Raw genomic sequence first — 16,198 nt, forward strand, 5'->3', positions numbered from 1 at the left:
CGCTATGTATGTCGTGCCTGAAGGTAGGGGTAGAGGATTGGCCAAGGGCATCGTCAAGAGTGCAGTGCAGCTTGCGATTAGTATGGGGGAGGGCGAGGGTGTGAGGGTCATTCTCCTTGTTGATTATGATAACAAAGCTGCTAGAGCGGTGTATAAGAGTTCTGGATTCGAGGTGACGCATAGGTATTGGTTTAACGATCACCGCGTGGGTAGGAGTGGTCAGACGGAAGCAGCGGTCATGAAGCTGGACACAGGTGGCCGACGTAGCAGATAAGCCTTGTAGCAACCCACTGCCTCAACCTCAAGCAGATGATGCTCTAACAAAGTCACCGATCACAGCAGAAAACCACACGGTAGATTTGAGGCGACGGTTGCCGTTCAAACTTGAGGGAAATATTAGTTGACTGCCTTGAAGAATCTCGTAGGCCAAGGTCGATGCCATAGATAATGGTGCCTCCTCTGCTACAGTTCAACGTACGAGCGTAGGTTGAATTATCTAGAGCATCGACGACTGCTTGCGGTGTCTCAAAGTCCACGAGAAAGATCATGACACATTCGCGGAACTCGCAAGTGGCACGCCAGTCGTGCGACGAAGTGACAGACTCTCGGATGAGAATTCGTTATGTATATGAAGTGTTATGAATGGAATGGACTGTCAAAGTATGTGCTTGACTACAAATATGTACTCAGAAATCTGACTCCTTGCTTCTGCGAATGGCGCTCCAAGAGAATTGCAGTCACGCTTTTACGCTACCCCTAGTTGCCAATGCGACCAACACCGTAGTTGGCAAGGACGTGACCCTTGACGTCACCGTAGCGCAGAGGCTGCACGAGGTTGGCCTTGTACTTACCAAGCTCGGTCAGCACACTGTTGTCCTTGCGCGCCGTGATAGCGCCCGAGGCGGTGATGGCGTTAGCCTCGCAGTTGCGGCCGAGGTAGGATGCACAGTTGGTGCGCGACGCGTCGTCGGGAACGTTGTAGACTTTGCCGGTGCTGCTGGCTGGGGTCATGGGCTGCGGCTGATTCTCGAGGCGGTTGCCCTCGATGAGGACGCGGGCGCCAGCAAACGAGATGTCAAAGGCGTGACCGGTGTTGTAGTTGTAATAGTTGTTGACTGCCTGGATGATCTGGGTACCGGACTCGGAGCCAATCTTGGGGGCGCGACCCGAGACGTCGTGGAGGTAGTTCTTGTCGAAGGTTATCTTGTCGAGCTTGCCGACCATCATGATGGTCCAGTAGTGCTTGTTGTTGCAGGTACGGGAGTAGCTGGTCTTGCCGTCGAACTCGTTGTTCGAAAGAGTGGCCGTGTTGGCGTCGAAGCTGGGGTAACGTCAGTAAACGATTACGGTATAGGAATATAAGGTGAACTGACTGCGAAACGAACATCTGGCGACCAACGCGCGTGAACTGTAAAATCTTTTGTCAACAAAATGCCCACATTCCTCAGAATCATGACAATTACACACCTTGTTGTGGTCGATCCAGACGCCATTGTTCTGACCCTCAAGGCTGATGCCATCGCCACCCCAAATGTGCTGGGGGTTCAGGTTCTGATCTTACAGTCAGTAATCGACACTTTCAGGAGACCGGCAAGAAATCCTACATCAATGTGGAGGTTCTGGATGATGACATTCGAGGCTCCCTTCTTCAGACGCAGACCCTTGCCGTGCAGGACGCCCTTGTTCCCAACACCGACAATCGACTTGTTGCTGCCGACGATGATGCCCACCGTGCCAGCCCTGTCGTACGTGACCTGAACAGGGGTCTGCTCGCTGTCGCAGTCAGGCTTGATCCAGTCCTGGCCACCGTTGAGGAACGTGCAGACGTTCTTGTTGCGGCAGCCCATCTCGGTGACGCTTCCCTCGGAGCCGATGAAGTTGAAGGTCTTGTCAATGCGAATCACGCGGGGAGTATCATCCCCGAGCCATGATTTGAGCCTGGATGGATGTCAGTCTTGGTACACGCCCTGCGCAACAATGGTTCTTACTGGGCAATGTCCTTGGGGACAGCAGGCGTGGCGGACCCGCCACCAGTGACGCCTGCAGCGAAGCCGTAGGCCTTGCCAACGACCTGAGCAAAGGACAATGTTGGCGCTCCAACGAGGAGCGCAATTGTGGTGAAGTGCATATTTGGGAACTTGGATGCGATGAAACGGGAAGAAAGTGCAAAGACGGATGCCAAGAAATGAATAAAAAGAGAGCGAATGGGTTGGGAACGAAGCTCGAACATGACGAGACATGAGCAGCTGTCTCCTCAGTCGCTTTATTAACAGCTTCGACCCAACGTCTTGGCAGTTGACAGGAGTACTAGCACCGGGCAGGGCCCATGATCAGATTACTACATCGAGAACTCCCGGCATGCACAATAGGGCATTTAAGCCGGAACATTGATTCTTGACCATGCAAGTCAAAGTGCGGAGAAATAAACTCATGAGTTTTGAAACCTAAGCGCTCGTGCCAGGGCCATAGCTTCCAGCCTCTCGGGGCGATTGGGTCCGATGTCATGCTCTAAATGGAAACTTGGCCGGGGTGTCGAAAGGGGCGGGAGATGAAAGGGCTGGACGAGTGGGTTTTCGCACCGCTGAGCTTATCGAAAGGAGCAGACGCGTCTAGGCCGAGTCGGTTCACGAGTGCAGGGCTGGCTCGGAATAAGACTGGCTTTATTTATCTCCGATCTATTGGCACTTCGCTTCCATGTTAAAAAGGTTTCAAATGCAATCAGTGACTGTGTCGTGAGACGGATTTCGCTCACATGACAGTAACAGTAGCGGAGACGAGAAGAGGTCCCCAAGTCTAGACACGATCTGGTGTGAACTTTCAGCGACCAAGGGTAATGTGGGTGTCATGTGAGGCTTCCTCTTCGAAGGACAAAGTAGCACGTCGAGATCGCTGTTCGTGGCTCCCATCGCCGTTTTTAATAAGTAATCCGTCATTCATTACTGCCTGGCTGTTCCCATCCAGCGGATCTCATGATAAGGTATACACTCATAAAAGACATGATAAAGGACACTCTAAGGAACACAGCTCCGCCAAACTAACGTCAAAATATGACAACTTTAACTTGTTGCGTCGCTTACAGAAAGGCAAAGAAACGCCAGCCCCGCGAATCACCATCTTTTCCCTTCCCCATCACGGATCTCGTCCACCTAGTGGAGAGCTCCGACCACGTTCGGAACGTTGCGTGAGCGTGTCTTGTCTCCCTGTCACAGCCCGAATTGAGAGTAGAGGCCACGTGTGTACTGTATACACAAACACATCCCTGAAATTGGGGTTTCGCGTGTATGGTCCCAATTCTGGCTAGCAATTGTGTTGTCGCTCACATGGAGTCAACGGGTTTGCTGCTGCTGATATCCGAGGTCAATGGCTCACAGCTCGTCACGTCGGACGCCGTCTTTCACGGCGTCGGCAGCGGCATTGACCTTCTCCTTAGCTGCATTGACCGAGTCGCCAGCGGCAGCGGTGGCCTCGTTCAAGTAAGAGGCGGCAGATGCGGCGCCCGTAGCGTAGGCAGCTTGGAGACGCGCAAGAATGCTTTCAGAGTACGATGGCTCTTTGCCCTTGATGAGCTCCTGCACAATGTTCTGGACGACCTCGTATTGCTTGGCAGCTTGCTCTGAGGCTTGTGCGGCGTACTTCTCAACGTCGGAGTACGCGTTGCCGTACCAAGCCGTGGGAGTAGGCGCGCCATACACCTGAACGCTCAGATGATTGACGACATTCTCCCAAGTGTCGACGACACCTCGCTCAACGGCTTCGGCAGCATCGAGGACTTCCTGGGCTGCCGCATTGACAGTGTCTCCGACGATCGAGACAGCGGCCTCGAACCCTTCGCTGACGTAAGACGCGACGGACAGGCCGTCCTCTTGAGCACCGGATGCAACCGCATTGGCAGAAGCGGTAGCAACAGAAGCAACAGACGACGCGGTACCGGCTAGATTGGTGGGGGTGGCCGTGGCGGTGAGAGAGCTCATGGCAGCGGACGCCGCAGAGAGGAACTCCGAGTAGCGGGCGTGAGCAGCACCCAGGCCAGCGTAATAGTTGTATTTAGCCTGGTCCAGGAGCTTTTCGGTTGAGGCAGTCGGTGTGGCCGTGGCGAGGCCCAGGGCAATCTTGGCAGACTCGTACTGTTCCTCAGCCCAGGCACGGCCCTCCTGCAAGCGTTGAGACGCCAATGACTCGACCGAGGCCCAATCGTATGAGGGAGAGGCGGCAGCAGTGGGGGTGCCGTAGACACGCCTCGACGCTGCTTCCAGAGCTTCGCTGAGACGGGAGTTGGCTGCGTCCATAGCTCCGGCGTAGGCACCGGAGACGGAGGCGAACATCTTCTCTTGCACGGGCTCCGGCTCCGGAGTGCCGTAGAGCTGGGCAGACACAGCTGACATGGCGAGAGAATACTTCTCAGATGCTTGAGCAACAGCGTGGGAGTAGGCCTCCTGTGCCTTTCCGGAAAGCGTCTCAACTGTGCTCTCGTCATCGTCGAGGATAGGTCCTTTACGATTAGCGACCGACTGAGCGGCAACACCAAGGAAAACAGGTTTGACTGTCTCTGTCTCGGCTGAGACGGGTCGGTCCTCCACAGATTCGGGGATAATTTCTTCCTCAAGCTGCTCCTCAAGATGCTCCTCGGCCTTTTCCTCGGGAGCCACAGGCTCCTGGGCGTCGTCTTCGGCAGGCGATGAGCCCGTGTTATTGACGACGAAGGTTTGATCATCCCCCTCAATTACTGTTGAAGCCAGATCGTCGTGGGGAGAGGCGCTACCTGCAATGATGGTAGAGCCATCGCTGATAACGCTGCTGGCCGCTTCAGAAGCTTGGGAGACCACGCTCTCAACAACGCTGGAGGCCGCATCGGTCGCACTGCTGACCTGTGAGGGAATAGATTGTTCCTCAAGCAGATTGTCGGCGGGCGACTCATCCTCGAGGACACTGGCAGCAGCTTCAAGCGGGTCATCCTGGGCTGCGGACGAACCTTCAACAGGAAGGTCAGTGGCGGTGGACTCGTCCTCGATAACGTGAGCAGCGTCTTCGCGAGGATCGGCCACGGGGGCGGAGCTGGCATCGGCGATGGCTTGAGCAGCCTTGGACTCCTCTGCAGCGCGAGATGCCTCAGCCTCGGCCTCCGCAGCTCGAGACTCCTCTGCAGCACGAGAAGCAGCGGCAGCTTGCGCGGCAGCAAAGGCAGCGACCTTGGCCTTAGCCTCTTCAGCAGCCTCAGAAGCGGAACGCATGGCATCGCTATCAAAGTTGGCGGACGAATCACCAGCGACAATCTTCCAGAGGCCGACCTGCTTGAGCCTGACAAGTTCCTGTGCCGCTGATTGCGCAGCTGCCATACCGGAGTCCTCGATCTTGCCAGAAGCTTCGCGAGCATCCTCAAGTGCCGGATGGGTAATGATAAGCTTCTTGAGGTCGTTGGTCCACTCGTCAAAACGGTCCTTGAGTTCGTGGAACTTGGCCCAGTCCTTGTAGGTCACACCATCCATCCAAGCCCACTTCATGCCAATGCGCTGCAGGGCCAAATCGCGGATGCTGTCCAGGATCTTGAAGTGAGATTCAGCGGCGTCGGTGATGGCCGCCTCCATGTCGAGCTCGAAGCTCTCCTTCCAAGCACGGATCTCTTGGGCCTTCTCCTTGACGGCTAGACCAGCACGTCGAACGGCAGCGTTCAGATCCTGCTCACCGGCCTCACGGTCACCGCCCGCGTTCTTCACAATGACCATAATGTCGTTCTGCAGAGCCTCAACCTCAGCCTTGGACGTGGCCTGGAGACCCTTCAGAAGGCTAGTGCCGATGTCGTCGACGTTCTCCTTGACCATGCGCTGCGATATCTCCTCGATACGGTCTTCGATTTCGCTGGCACCCTCGTCAGCCGCCTTGGCGAACTTGGTCTGCCAGTTTTCGAGGTCCTCCGCAACGGTTTCACGGGTTGTCTTGCGGAGATCAGACTCGTTGGCGTCGGCGGGCGGCGCAACAACTTGCTCGCTGGCGTCATGCTTGGCTACCTTGACAGTGTCCGGAATATGGGTGGCGCTCTCGACCTTGGATGTGGATGCAATGCTCGACGAAACGCTGGACGTGGCCGATGATACCGCAGAGGACGCAGGCTTGACGAAAGAGGAGGCTTCGGAACTGATCCTACTCATGTCTTTAGCTGGGGGACATGGAGAGTGGGCGAATACAGAGCTGGCTTACCCTTCCTGCACACTTTCAACAGCGGCCTTTGACTTGTCCTTGTAACGCCCGAGACGCTGTCCAATTCTTGCAAGCTGCGGCTCGACGTTTTTGACGTACAAAACACGTACTTGAGGCCAGACAGTCGTATCAAGGAAGACGAATGTCTTGTTCCATGCCCAGTTCGCAGAAGGAATTATTGTGTCGGTGGTGAATTGAGAGGCTGCGTCGTAACCCTGGACGGCGTAGGGTTGCGCAAGGATGTATGAAGGAAGCAAAAATTCATGATAGGTCTGGAGAGCGCTGGTTCGAGCAATATCATAGTATGGAGTTGCTGCTTCGGACAGCTTGGCGACGTGAGGAGCCACCGTCTCGCCATACTTATCAGTGGCGGCCTTCTGATAAACAGCAAGTTGGGGGGAAACGTTCTGGGACCATTGAGCTTGGCCGTATGCTTGGGCCTGGCGTAGAGTAGGCGCACCGTACTTGGTGGCATAGCCCTTGACTGGTGTCAGGACGCGCTCGTTGGCGATGTTGTAGTATGGCTGGGCCAGCTCCACGTAGGGCGCAGCGTACGTCTCGTAGTAAGGCTCGACGTGAGGTGCCAAGACATTCTTCGCTTGGAAGTAGGTGCGGCACGCGAGAGGCGATGACTCGTTGCAGTCTTCTAACGTTGAAGGGCATCGGAAAAGAACTGTGATGATAGTCCACCAGGTTGCGATCCTGATGATGGGTTCAGTCAGAAAGTGTCGAAGCCCAGTCACGGAGATACGTCATTTTCTTCAACATACCTGGCAAAGATGCTGAACAAGCGACCGACCAGGCTGGGGCCCTGACGCGGCGCGTTCTTCTTGACACCAACAGAATGGCCGTTCATCTTCCCGTTTGGTGTTTTCGAATAGCCGTTGGTGTGGCTGCTGGAAACCTCCATGGCGGAGGTGCGGTGAAGCGAAAGCTTCGCCTGCAGGAGGGAATCACGTCGTGTGGTGGATTCTTGTCGTTATCGCTCTCTCGGTCGGCGACGATACTGAACGTCAAAGTAGAGGCGGTCACTCCAATCTGATTTCCGCGTAGCTGTGGAACTTTGTCAGTTGAAATTTGGACCAAAAGGACTTCCTGGCTGCGCAGGATGGAGTATTCGGAAGACAGCTTTTTTTCACTGTCGCGAGTGCAGAAGGATGGGTGATCCCTCTCTGCATGGGCCAGACCAGCAACACTCGCATGCATGCGAGGCTGGAACGACAGAAGTGGGTCACGGGGAGCTTCCTTACCCTGTTCTGTGCCGAGATGCAACGTCGGATGGACGATGCGACGACTGCTGGGTTCGCCTGATGTTTCGAAATGGAAAGCGTCCAACGTTGGCAGAATCTCCGAACGGTTGATGAACGGGTTTCGAAATGCGAAGATGATTTGGATAGGGTGAGGTTGCGTGATCAAGCCCGGTCGGCAGCACAAAGAAGACAACGGCCGAGAATTCAAGGCACAAGCATGAAAAGCATGTGGTCAGGGAGCTTCTTCCTGCACGCTGAGGTAGCGTGCTCACCCATGGCTTCCCAAGGCCAGTCCCTTCACGGACCCCACTCCTGTCCAAAACGCCCGAGCTGTAACGAGGCTTGCCAGGCCAAGTTTGGGGATGCGCTAGGCGAGGGATCAAAGTGGATCTCACCACCACCCAGGTGGCTGACCAGTGACCACTCAGCCACTCGTTCATCGTGGTTCAGACCGACGTCATCTCCGGGGAGCTTGTTCCTTGTGACATCAATCCATGTACCGCTCAAGTATTCAGATGGTTGCATCGCTCGATTGACTCGGTCTGCACCATCTTTAGTTGTGGTCATGCTGTTCCTATCTCTTCTTCACAAAAGCCTGTTATCGATACAATCCGATCACAACACAGATTCCTCGAACGTGCGACAGACTCTCCAACGGTCTGGTCTCGAGTTGATGCTATGCAGCCTAGCGCCAGGATGTGGCCTGTCACAAGCCAACCGTGGATGTAGTTCGCCTTGATGACGTTTGCCTGCAGCTTATTTCGAGCCTTGCCTTTGGTCCTCCTGCATGTTCCGCGCTCTGAAGATAGGAGAAGCGGCACACGTCGAGCCCCGTTTCCTCCCTCAGTTGTCTTATCAGTCACGCTTTTCGCATGATGAGCTAACTGTCCATGTATTGACCTGGCCGCGCGCCGAAGAGATGGCCGAAATGATAGTAAGAGCCTCGAAACAAAACAGTCGGCCGGCAGGTGGGACGCAGCGCCTGTCGACCTCTGTGCACTGGGCAGTTGTGGCGCATGCCTCTTCAGACAGACTTCATTCCGGATTGCACTTCAAAAGCACACGCTTGAATCAAACGTGATCTTCCTGATTTGGCTTAGTTGTAAGTGAGAACTACGATTTTAGACTGCTTGATGGCTGGTCGAGCTTCGTAGAGGCGAGAAGGCGATGCTGTCTTATTTTCAACAGGGGGCTGGAATGGTCTTAATGGATTGAAGCTCGAGCCAGGTTCCGGTCCATTGCCGTAGAGAGTCACGTGTGTTGCGGCGTGAGATGTTTCTTATCGGATCGCGACTCCCTTATCGCTACATTTCGGCTCCTGTGGATTCGTCAGGAACCGCCACGCCGACTGCTTGCTGTCACCAACCTTATTACCTAGCTGGTACCTTAGGTAGCTGTCAGAGCCGCTCTTCAACCTGCCTGACCTCAACCTCCCAGCTACATACTTTCGCGGATTGACAGCCTTCGCTCGGTACCCATCAGCGGTCGACCTCTTGGACGTCACTTGTCCCGCCCACTCTCGAGCGACGCATCGCGGTATTCGACCGACCCCCTCCGACATTACGGAATCGACGACAGCATCCACATTTTCCGAAAGATCGCGCGCCTGAGCTGACCGTGTGACTTGCCCGGCAACGCTTGCTTGTCAGTTTTCCGACAATAAAAAGCAGCAAGTCCCATGACTCCATAATTCGTCGCCAGTTGCCGGCGATCAGTTTCGACCCCTCGAAAAGCTACCTACAACATGGCGGACCCGGCAATAGAGCCCTTCATGGCTGCTGACGCCCTTGCACATCCTCGCCGTCGACTCTCCGCATCAACAATGGCTGATCAGGGCCGGCCGAAGACCTCACTACCCGAGACCAACAACCTTGATCCAGACACTTGCAGGATATGCCGGGGTGAGGCGACACCCGACGAACCGCTTTTCTACCCCTGCAAATGCAGCGGCAGTATCAAATATGTGCACCAAGAGTGCCTGATGGAGTGGCTTTCGCACTCGCAGAAGAAACACTGCGAGCTGTGCAAAACGCCTTTCCGCTTCACTAAGCTGTACTCGCCTAAAATGCCGAACACACTCCCCGTCCATGTCTTTATCGGCCATGTAGCGAAATACCTCTTTCGGAACATTTTGACGTGGCTGCGGGCCGGCTTGGTGGCAGTGGTATGGCTCTGTTGGCTCCCTTGGCTCATGCGTTCTGTCTGGTCGTTTCTGTTTTGGCTGAGCGACGAAGGCCTTGGTGGTGGACAATTTTGGATTCCCGCCAACATCTCGGCATCGCATCCCGGACACCCATACATCGGCTTGAAGTACCTTGACGCCTGCCCTCTCAACAAGTCCGCTTACAAGTCAGCCATGAGTCCGAATCTTGGCCGCAACATGAATGGACTCTTGCAGACGCATTCCACAGCACCTTTCTCCGGGTCATGGCACGGATTCGACATCACCACTGATGACTCCTTGACCGCAGGTATGCTGAGGCTCTTTTTCGGGTCCATGCCGCCCTCCTTCACAGTGAGCCATAGCATCCCTGGGGCTGCTACGTCCTTTGATCCGCATGCGTCCCTCCTGAGTAATGTTTCGTTCCTTCGAAACTTTTCGCGCTATCCTGTACTGAACCGGACGCTCATCAACATCTTCGAGGGTCAGATCATTACCATTTTGGTCATTATCTGTTTCATTCTTGTCATCCTGGTCCGTGACTACGTGGTTCAACAACAACCCGAGATTAACATGCGAGCTGCTTTTGCTGCTAATGAGCAGGAGCAGCACCAGCACCAGCACCAACATCAACACGAGAATGATGAAGAACAGCGAATGGCCGCACAAGTAGAGAATCTTCCGGGGCCAGATGATGATTGGATCGACCAAGACGACGACGGATCTGCTGCAGAGTGGCAAAATCAGGTGCTCGACCTACCTTTTGGGAACATTGGCCCGCGCTGGGAGCAGGATAACAGTCAAGCCGAGGGTTCCAACGGGCCTTTTGTCCAACCGCAGCCTCAATCAAGCGCGGAGGAGCAGGCCGAAGCTTCAGAGTTAGTGACTGATACCCTGGCGAATCTTGCCCCGTCTCCGATCCAAACCTCCGATGGTTTAGACACAGAGCAGCCACAAAGCCCCGTAGCTACGGTCCACGAGTATCTGAGAATTTATCGGCAATCGAACGGAGATCCGCACCTGATTCTCCAAGCTATTCGGGATGAGGGCTTAGAGGACAAGCTTGGATACTGGGCCCGTGTCACCAGGTCCATGATTGACAAGACGAATGGCAATCCGCCCCAACAACCCAGCAATGAGGAAGGGCAACATTCGCGAGGACATAGATGGGCTGATGGGCCACCAGGGGAAGAACCCCCAATTGTACAGCTTCCTCTACCTTCGACGCCTGAATTCGCCTGGCATGGCGGCATGACGAGTGCCAATGACGATTTTTCGGAGGCCAAGGGCAAAGAAAAGGAAGATGAGGTGCCCGAGGAGTCTCAAGATTCGCCCATTGCTTCCGGGGCATCTTCATCGTGGAATAACGCTCTGAGGCCTCGGTCTGTCTCGGATGGGCCCCAGAGAGCGGCTACCGTCAACCCCCTGGCCAACAACAGCTGGTCGTTCTCGGCCTTGCCAGCTGATGCTCCTGCACGCGGAAACGCATCTTCACAGGAGCTTCCACAAGTAACAGAACAGCCCGATGATGCGTGGGAGAGGACTGGCGCACCAAGAACGCCGACTCCAGTTGACTGGACCTGGACGCCTGCTGCAGGAGAAGACACCGAGGAGCTCGAAGCACAACTTGACGCCTCGAACCTAGACGATGTTAGCACTGCGGCCTCAGCATCAGGTTCCGCACATGCTGCCTTTGAACACCTTGAGCTCGACCATGCCGGTCTCGATGTAAACCCCGATGGCGTAGACATTCGCGAACAGGAGCCTGCCGTGGCAAATGCTGGCGACATAGCGGTGCCTCAGCGACCCCCTCTGCAGCGCGGCGTCATGGATCGCCTTGCTGATTTCATGTGGGATGGCATCGAAGCTCGAGAGCTAGACATCGGAGCTGGCCATGCTGACATTCTCGACGTTGAACATGTTCACGATAACGTTGGTGATGACGAGCTTTTCGAAGAAGCGATCCCTCTGGAAGGCGACAACCCTGACGACTTTGAACGCGATCCAGAAGTTGTCGAGGCAGCAGTGGCAGCGGGCTTGGATCCCGAAGCCATGGATGATGCGGAAGATATCGAGGGCGTACTGGAGCTCATTGGCATGCGTGGACCCCTTGTGGGACTGTTCCAAAATGCTGTATTCTGCGCAGTCTTGGTTTCCGTCACCATCTTCATCTGCGTCTTCATTCCTTATAATATCGGGCGCGTCAGCGTGTGGGCGGCAATGAACCCGATGCGCTTGGTTCGTATGCTGTTCAGCTTCACGAAGTTCATTCAAGATCTTGCTGTCGCTATCGTGGCGGGATTCTGTAGCCTACTATTGGGTGCCATGTTCATGGTTGGCAACGCTCTAGGACTGTGGTTGCCCTCAGCGCGGCGGTCCTGCGAGAACCTTATGGCTCACACTTGGAATCTATCAGACCATGCAGGCAAGCGAATTCTCGAGAGTCTGAGTGGCGAACTTCCCCTGATTTCTGCTACGGAGATGCAGAATTTCTCTGCCATCAGCCATGAGGCATTGCAAACGCTGAAGAGTCAAGTCGCGGCCCTGTTCGTCGGCCTCGGGGCTGCTTTAGACGTAGTCTTCGACGGAAAACTCCCCAGCAAGGCGTTGCACTTCATCGTTTGGGCAGGCAAGGTTGGAGTCTCTGCCCTATACTTGATGCGTGACTTGCCGCATATTCTTCTCAACCCAGCCAGCTGGGTCATCAGTTTCGATGTCCCCGATATGCCAGTCGGCGTTGACCCTGCACTGGCATCATGGTCAGGACCCGACCGTTTCTGGGCCATTTTGTGTGGTTACCTCAGCATGTCTGGTGTGGGAGCGCTGTACCTGCGCAGAGGCACACCTTTTTCGAACGGACAAATCGCCCAGGAATGGGAGGCATCGTTGATTGATCTCCTGAATCAAGCCAGCGGCGTCATGAAGGTCATCTTGATCATCAGCATCGAGATGCTCGCCTTCCCGCTCTACTGTGGCCTCCTTCTGGATGCTGCCCTACTTCCTCTTTTCGAAGACGCCACCTTAAAGTCCCGGATGGCTTTCACCATCAATTACCCCCTAACCTCAATATTTGTGCATTGGTTTGTAGGCACTGGGTACATGTTCCATTTCGCGCTCTTCGTATCCATGTGTCGAAAGATCATGCGCAAGGGGGTGCTATGTAAGTTGAATCGACATTGGGTTCCCGAAGGTAAAATTAACACGTGCAGACTTTATCCGAGATCCTGATGATCCCGACTTCCACCCCGTTCGCGACGTCCTTGAGCGGAATGTTGTAACGCAACTTCGAAAGATACTGTTCTCCGCGTTCGTCTATGGCGCGCTGGTCATTGTCTGCCTTGGGGGTGTTGTCTGGGGGCTATCCTTCACCGTACCCAACGTGCTGCCAATTCACTACTCATCGAATGAGCCGGTACTGGAGTTTCCGATCGACCTACTCTTTTATAACTTCGCCATGCCACTCGCTGTCAAGTTCTTCAAACCCAGTGATGGCCTCCATGCCATGTACACCTGGTGGCTTCGAAAATGCGCTCGCGGCCTACGTCTCACTTGGTTCCTGTTTGGTGAGCGTCGGATTGATGAAGAGGGTACGTTGGTTCTGCGCCCGTCGTCCAGGTACAGCTCCCTCCCGTGGTGGAAGCGCTTCTTCCTCGAGGTCAACCAAAAGAGCCAGGTGGTGCCCAAGAGATGGAAGAACACGTTCAAAGGTGGTACTGCCAAGCCATCGTCGGCGCTCAGCAAAGAGAAATTCACCAGCTCCAGTCTACGAAAACGCAGGCTCGTTGAGTCCGGTCAGCTCATCAAAGACGGTGTCTTTGTGCGCACGCCGGGCTCTGATCAGGTCAAGATTCCCAAAGGCGACAAGGTGTTCATGGAAGTATCCGAGGATGATGAACGCATGGATGGCAAGCCTGACCTTCCTGATACGGACCTGTACTCGTCCGACCAATATCAGCTGGTTTACCTGCCGCCGCATTTCAAAGCCCGCATTTTCCTCTTCATCCTCTTTATTTGGGTCTTCGCCGCAGTCACTGGCGTTGGCTTCACCATCGTTCCTCTTGTTTTTGGGCGCAAGATGTTCGAGATTCTCATTCCGGCGCACATCCGCACCAACGACATATACGCGTTCAGCATTGGCATCTACATTCTCGGCTCCGCTGCCTACTTGGCCTTCCATCTCCATTCAATCGTTGGAAAGGTCCGTAGCTGGAGTGCGACTGCTCTTCGGACTGTATTTGCTAGCGAGGCACCAGCACGCTTGGCACGTTTCGTGTTGCGCGCCGCGAAGCTCGTGTACACGTACACCATCCTACTCGTCGTTTTCCCCCTGATACTCACCTCTCTAATGGAGCTGTATCTCATCATACCTCTCCACACATATGTCAACCCCCCCTCTCCATACGCACTACCCGTAGAAAATACCGGTACGTTGGCTGCTGGTGTTACCGCGCCTAACCAGCACACCGCCCGTGTCATCCAGTCTTGGACCCTGGGTCTCTTGTATGTCAAGCTTGGTGCACGCATCATCACAAGTCTCTACGAAGGTCATCGCCCTGCGCACGCTGTTCGCGCCGTCCTTCGGCGTGGTTGGCTTGACCCCGACGCTGGCGTTTTGACACGGGCTTTCGTCATCCCCGGCCTGTTTGTCGGCGGGCTCGCCCTCTTTGGCCCTGCCTACGGTGCCAGCCTTCTCGAGGCTCGTGGCATGCTTGGCACTCCCAGCCCGGCGCCACACGAGCTCAAGATGGTGTACCGCCTTGCATACCCGGCGGCTGCCTTCAGTGCGCTGGCGGCGGTTCTGTTGTGGAGTGTGCTCGGGGTATTCCACTCATGGAAGGTAAGAATACGGGACGAGGCGTATCTCATTGGAGAAAGGCTACACAACTTCGGCATGGGCACCGTTGGGGCCACTGCTGGGAGGACGCAGTGGCGCGGAGCAAGGATGTGATGCGTCGACGAGATCATGACCATATGCCGAACGATTTCAAGCTAGTCCAGACAGCAAGTTTGACAGCGAATGTAATTTTATGCGTCTGATTGCCGTCGCTCGTGCACTAGTATGGGTATTTTGCATGATGCTCACTGCTGGTGGCGGGCCTCCGTCGAGTCCCTCAAAAGCAAAACTTGAGTCAGCTTGTTAGTGTGGCAATTTCTCTCGTGCCGACCCTCCATGCATCATGAACATTCTCACTAAGCGGTTCTGACACTTTCCGCGTCCGTCCGGTGGCTCGTTACAAGCCGACGTGAATGTTCTCCAAGCGCCTGTCACGGGCTGTGTATTTGTGAATCCTAGCAGTCACTTTGCTCGTCTCGTCTAGGTGTACAGGTATCTCACCGCCCCTTCTTCTCCCTCCTTACAACCCACAACAACTTTTGGTATATGCCCTCCCTCCCTCGCCTCATGCCCCGGCTTGCACTCATTGCTTCAACTTGAAGACATATTGTTTTTACATCATCAAGACAGCGCCAGCAAGCGCCGCCGCCACGGAGACGGCGCCAAGCATGCCGCTCAGCGAAGAGGCGGCGCTGTTGTTACCGCCAGTGGCAGCGCCAGACTCGGCAGAGGCGGTCCCCGAGCTGGTAGGCGACGAGGTAGCCGTGCCGGTGGAGCTCGCAGAGTCCGAGTTGGATTCGAGCAGGGCCGAGAGGTCGCTGTTGTCGCTGGCCGTGACGGTCACGTCGGTGCCGTTCTTGCACTTGCTGTTCTCGGAGCCGGTGCCCTCGACAAAGTTGACGGTGGCGCACTGCGCGGCATGGTTAGCGTGACATTTTTTAAGGTGAGAGTTTTCTCTAGAGGTGGCCTTTCTCAAAAAGGGCAGGCAAGGGAGAGATACTCACAGCGTAGAGAATGCCGTCGGTGGCGCTGCCGATGATGTTGATGACGCCGCGGCTGCCGACCCAGCTCTCGGGCGCCGTCACGCCGGGCTGGCAGTTTGAGCCATAGCCTGTGCTGCGGTAGATGTGGTGGAGCTGCGTCCACTCTGCCGAGCCAAAGTCGGACGTGTTGACGGTGGCGCGGATGAGCCAGTCGGACTGGGCGTGGAGGTCTACGAGGGCAATAGCGTCTCCGCCAACGTGGAAGTCGACGGCCGAGTCGCTGCTGGACGGGGTGTGGCCGCCGCAGGGGCCGGTGTCCTGTCGCGCCGTGTCGCTGCCGCCAATGTGCGAGTCTGGAGCCTCGATTGTGAAGTGGGCAGAGGAGGTGAGGGCGAGGGCGGCGGTCGTGAGGAGGGTCGTGAGGCGGGCCATGGTGCTGGTGGTGTGTGATATGCCTTGTGTGAAAGGTGATTGATCGCGTTAACGGGCAATTGGTCTTGAAGAACTCTGTGTGATAGAGGTGACGAGCAAGTTTGTTTGGTTCTGGCTTTGGGTCTGGCAAGCAGGCGTGGCGGGGAGATTGTACTGGAAGACGAGAGTCTTTTAAGGGAGGTGTACCTGGATGGAAGACACGGGCTTGGAGCTCCCACCCACCCCGGAGAGCGGAGTGGAGGGGTGCCGAGCTTTTGCTTGGGCTCTGGGTCGGAGCAGCAACTTTCCCGTCTGAGACTAGCGGATGTCATGGTGAGGCCGTTGGCGCAAGTCGGCAGAGGGCGAG

At 55.5% G+C, this 16,198-nt stretch overlaps 4 protein-coding genes across 4 annotated transcripts; 1 reads left to right on the forward strand and 3 right to left on the reverse strand.

Annotated features, from left to right (window-relative positions):
• Window positions 1-756: 756 nt before the first annotated feature.
• D7B24_002729 (uncharacterized protein) lies at window positions 757-2,230 on the reverse strand (the record flags this gene model as incomplete). The annotated part of the gene is made up of 5 exons (XM_028636930.1): window positions 757-1,321; window positions 1,374-1,408; window positions 1,468-1,551; window positions 1,605-1,938; window positions 1,989-2,230. 5 exons carry the CDS (start codon window positions 2,228-2,230, stop codon window positions 757-759), a joined length of 1,260 nt encoding a protein of 419 aa, XP_028497509.1.
• A 1,135-nt stretch (window positions 2,231-3,365) lies between these two features.
• On the reverse strand, window positions 3,366-7,102 carry D7B24_002730 (uncharacterized protein; the record flags this gene model as incomplete). Its single annotated transcript, XM_028636931.1, has 3 exons — window positions 3,366-6,135; window positions 6,193-6,894; window positions 6,963-7,102. The coding sequence occupies 3 exons, from the start codon at window positions 7,100-7,102 to the stop codon at window positions 3,366-3,368; spliced, it is 3,612 nt and encodes a 1,203-aa protein (XP_028497510.1).
• A 2,162-nt stretch (window positions 7,103-9,264) lies between these two features.
• D7B24_002731 (uncharacterized protein) lies at window positions 9,265-14,551 on the forward strand (the record flags this gene model as incomplete). Its single annotated transcript, XM_028636932.1, has 2 exons — window positions 9,265-12,763; window positions 12,813-14,551. The coding sequence occupies 2 exons, from the start codon at window positions 9,265-9,267 to the stop codon at window positions 14,549-14,551; spliced, it is 5,238 nt and encodes a 1,745-aa protein (XP_028497511.1).
• A 499-nt stretch (window positions 14,552-15,050) lies between these two features.
• D7B24_002732 (uncharacterized protein) lies at window positions 15,051-15,852 on the reverse strand (the record flags this gene model as incomplete). Its single annotated transcript, XM_028636933.1, has 2 exons — window positions 15,051-15,347; window positions 15,442-15,852. 2 exons carry the CDS (start codon window positions 15,850-15,852, stop codon window positions 15,051-15,053), a joined length of 708 nt encoding a protein of 235 aa, XP_028497512.1.
• Between the last annotated feature and the right edge of the window lie 346 nt (window positions 15,853-16,198).

Source organism: Verticillium nonalfalfae (assembly GCF_003724135.2).
Source record: "Verticillium nonalfalfae strain VnAa140/NRRL 66861 chromosome Unknown scaffold_17, whole genome shotgun sequence".
In the NCBI taxonomy this organism is placed as follows: domain Eukaryota; kingdom Fungi; phylum Ascomycota; class Sordariomycetes; order Glomerellales; family Plectosphaerellaceae; genus Verticillium; species Verticillium nonalfalfae.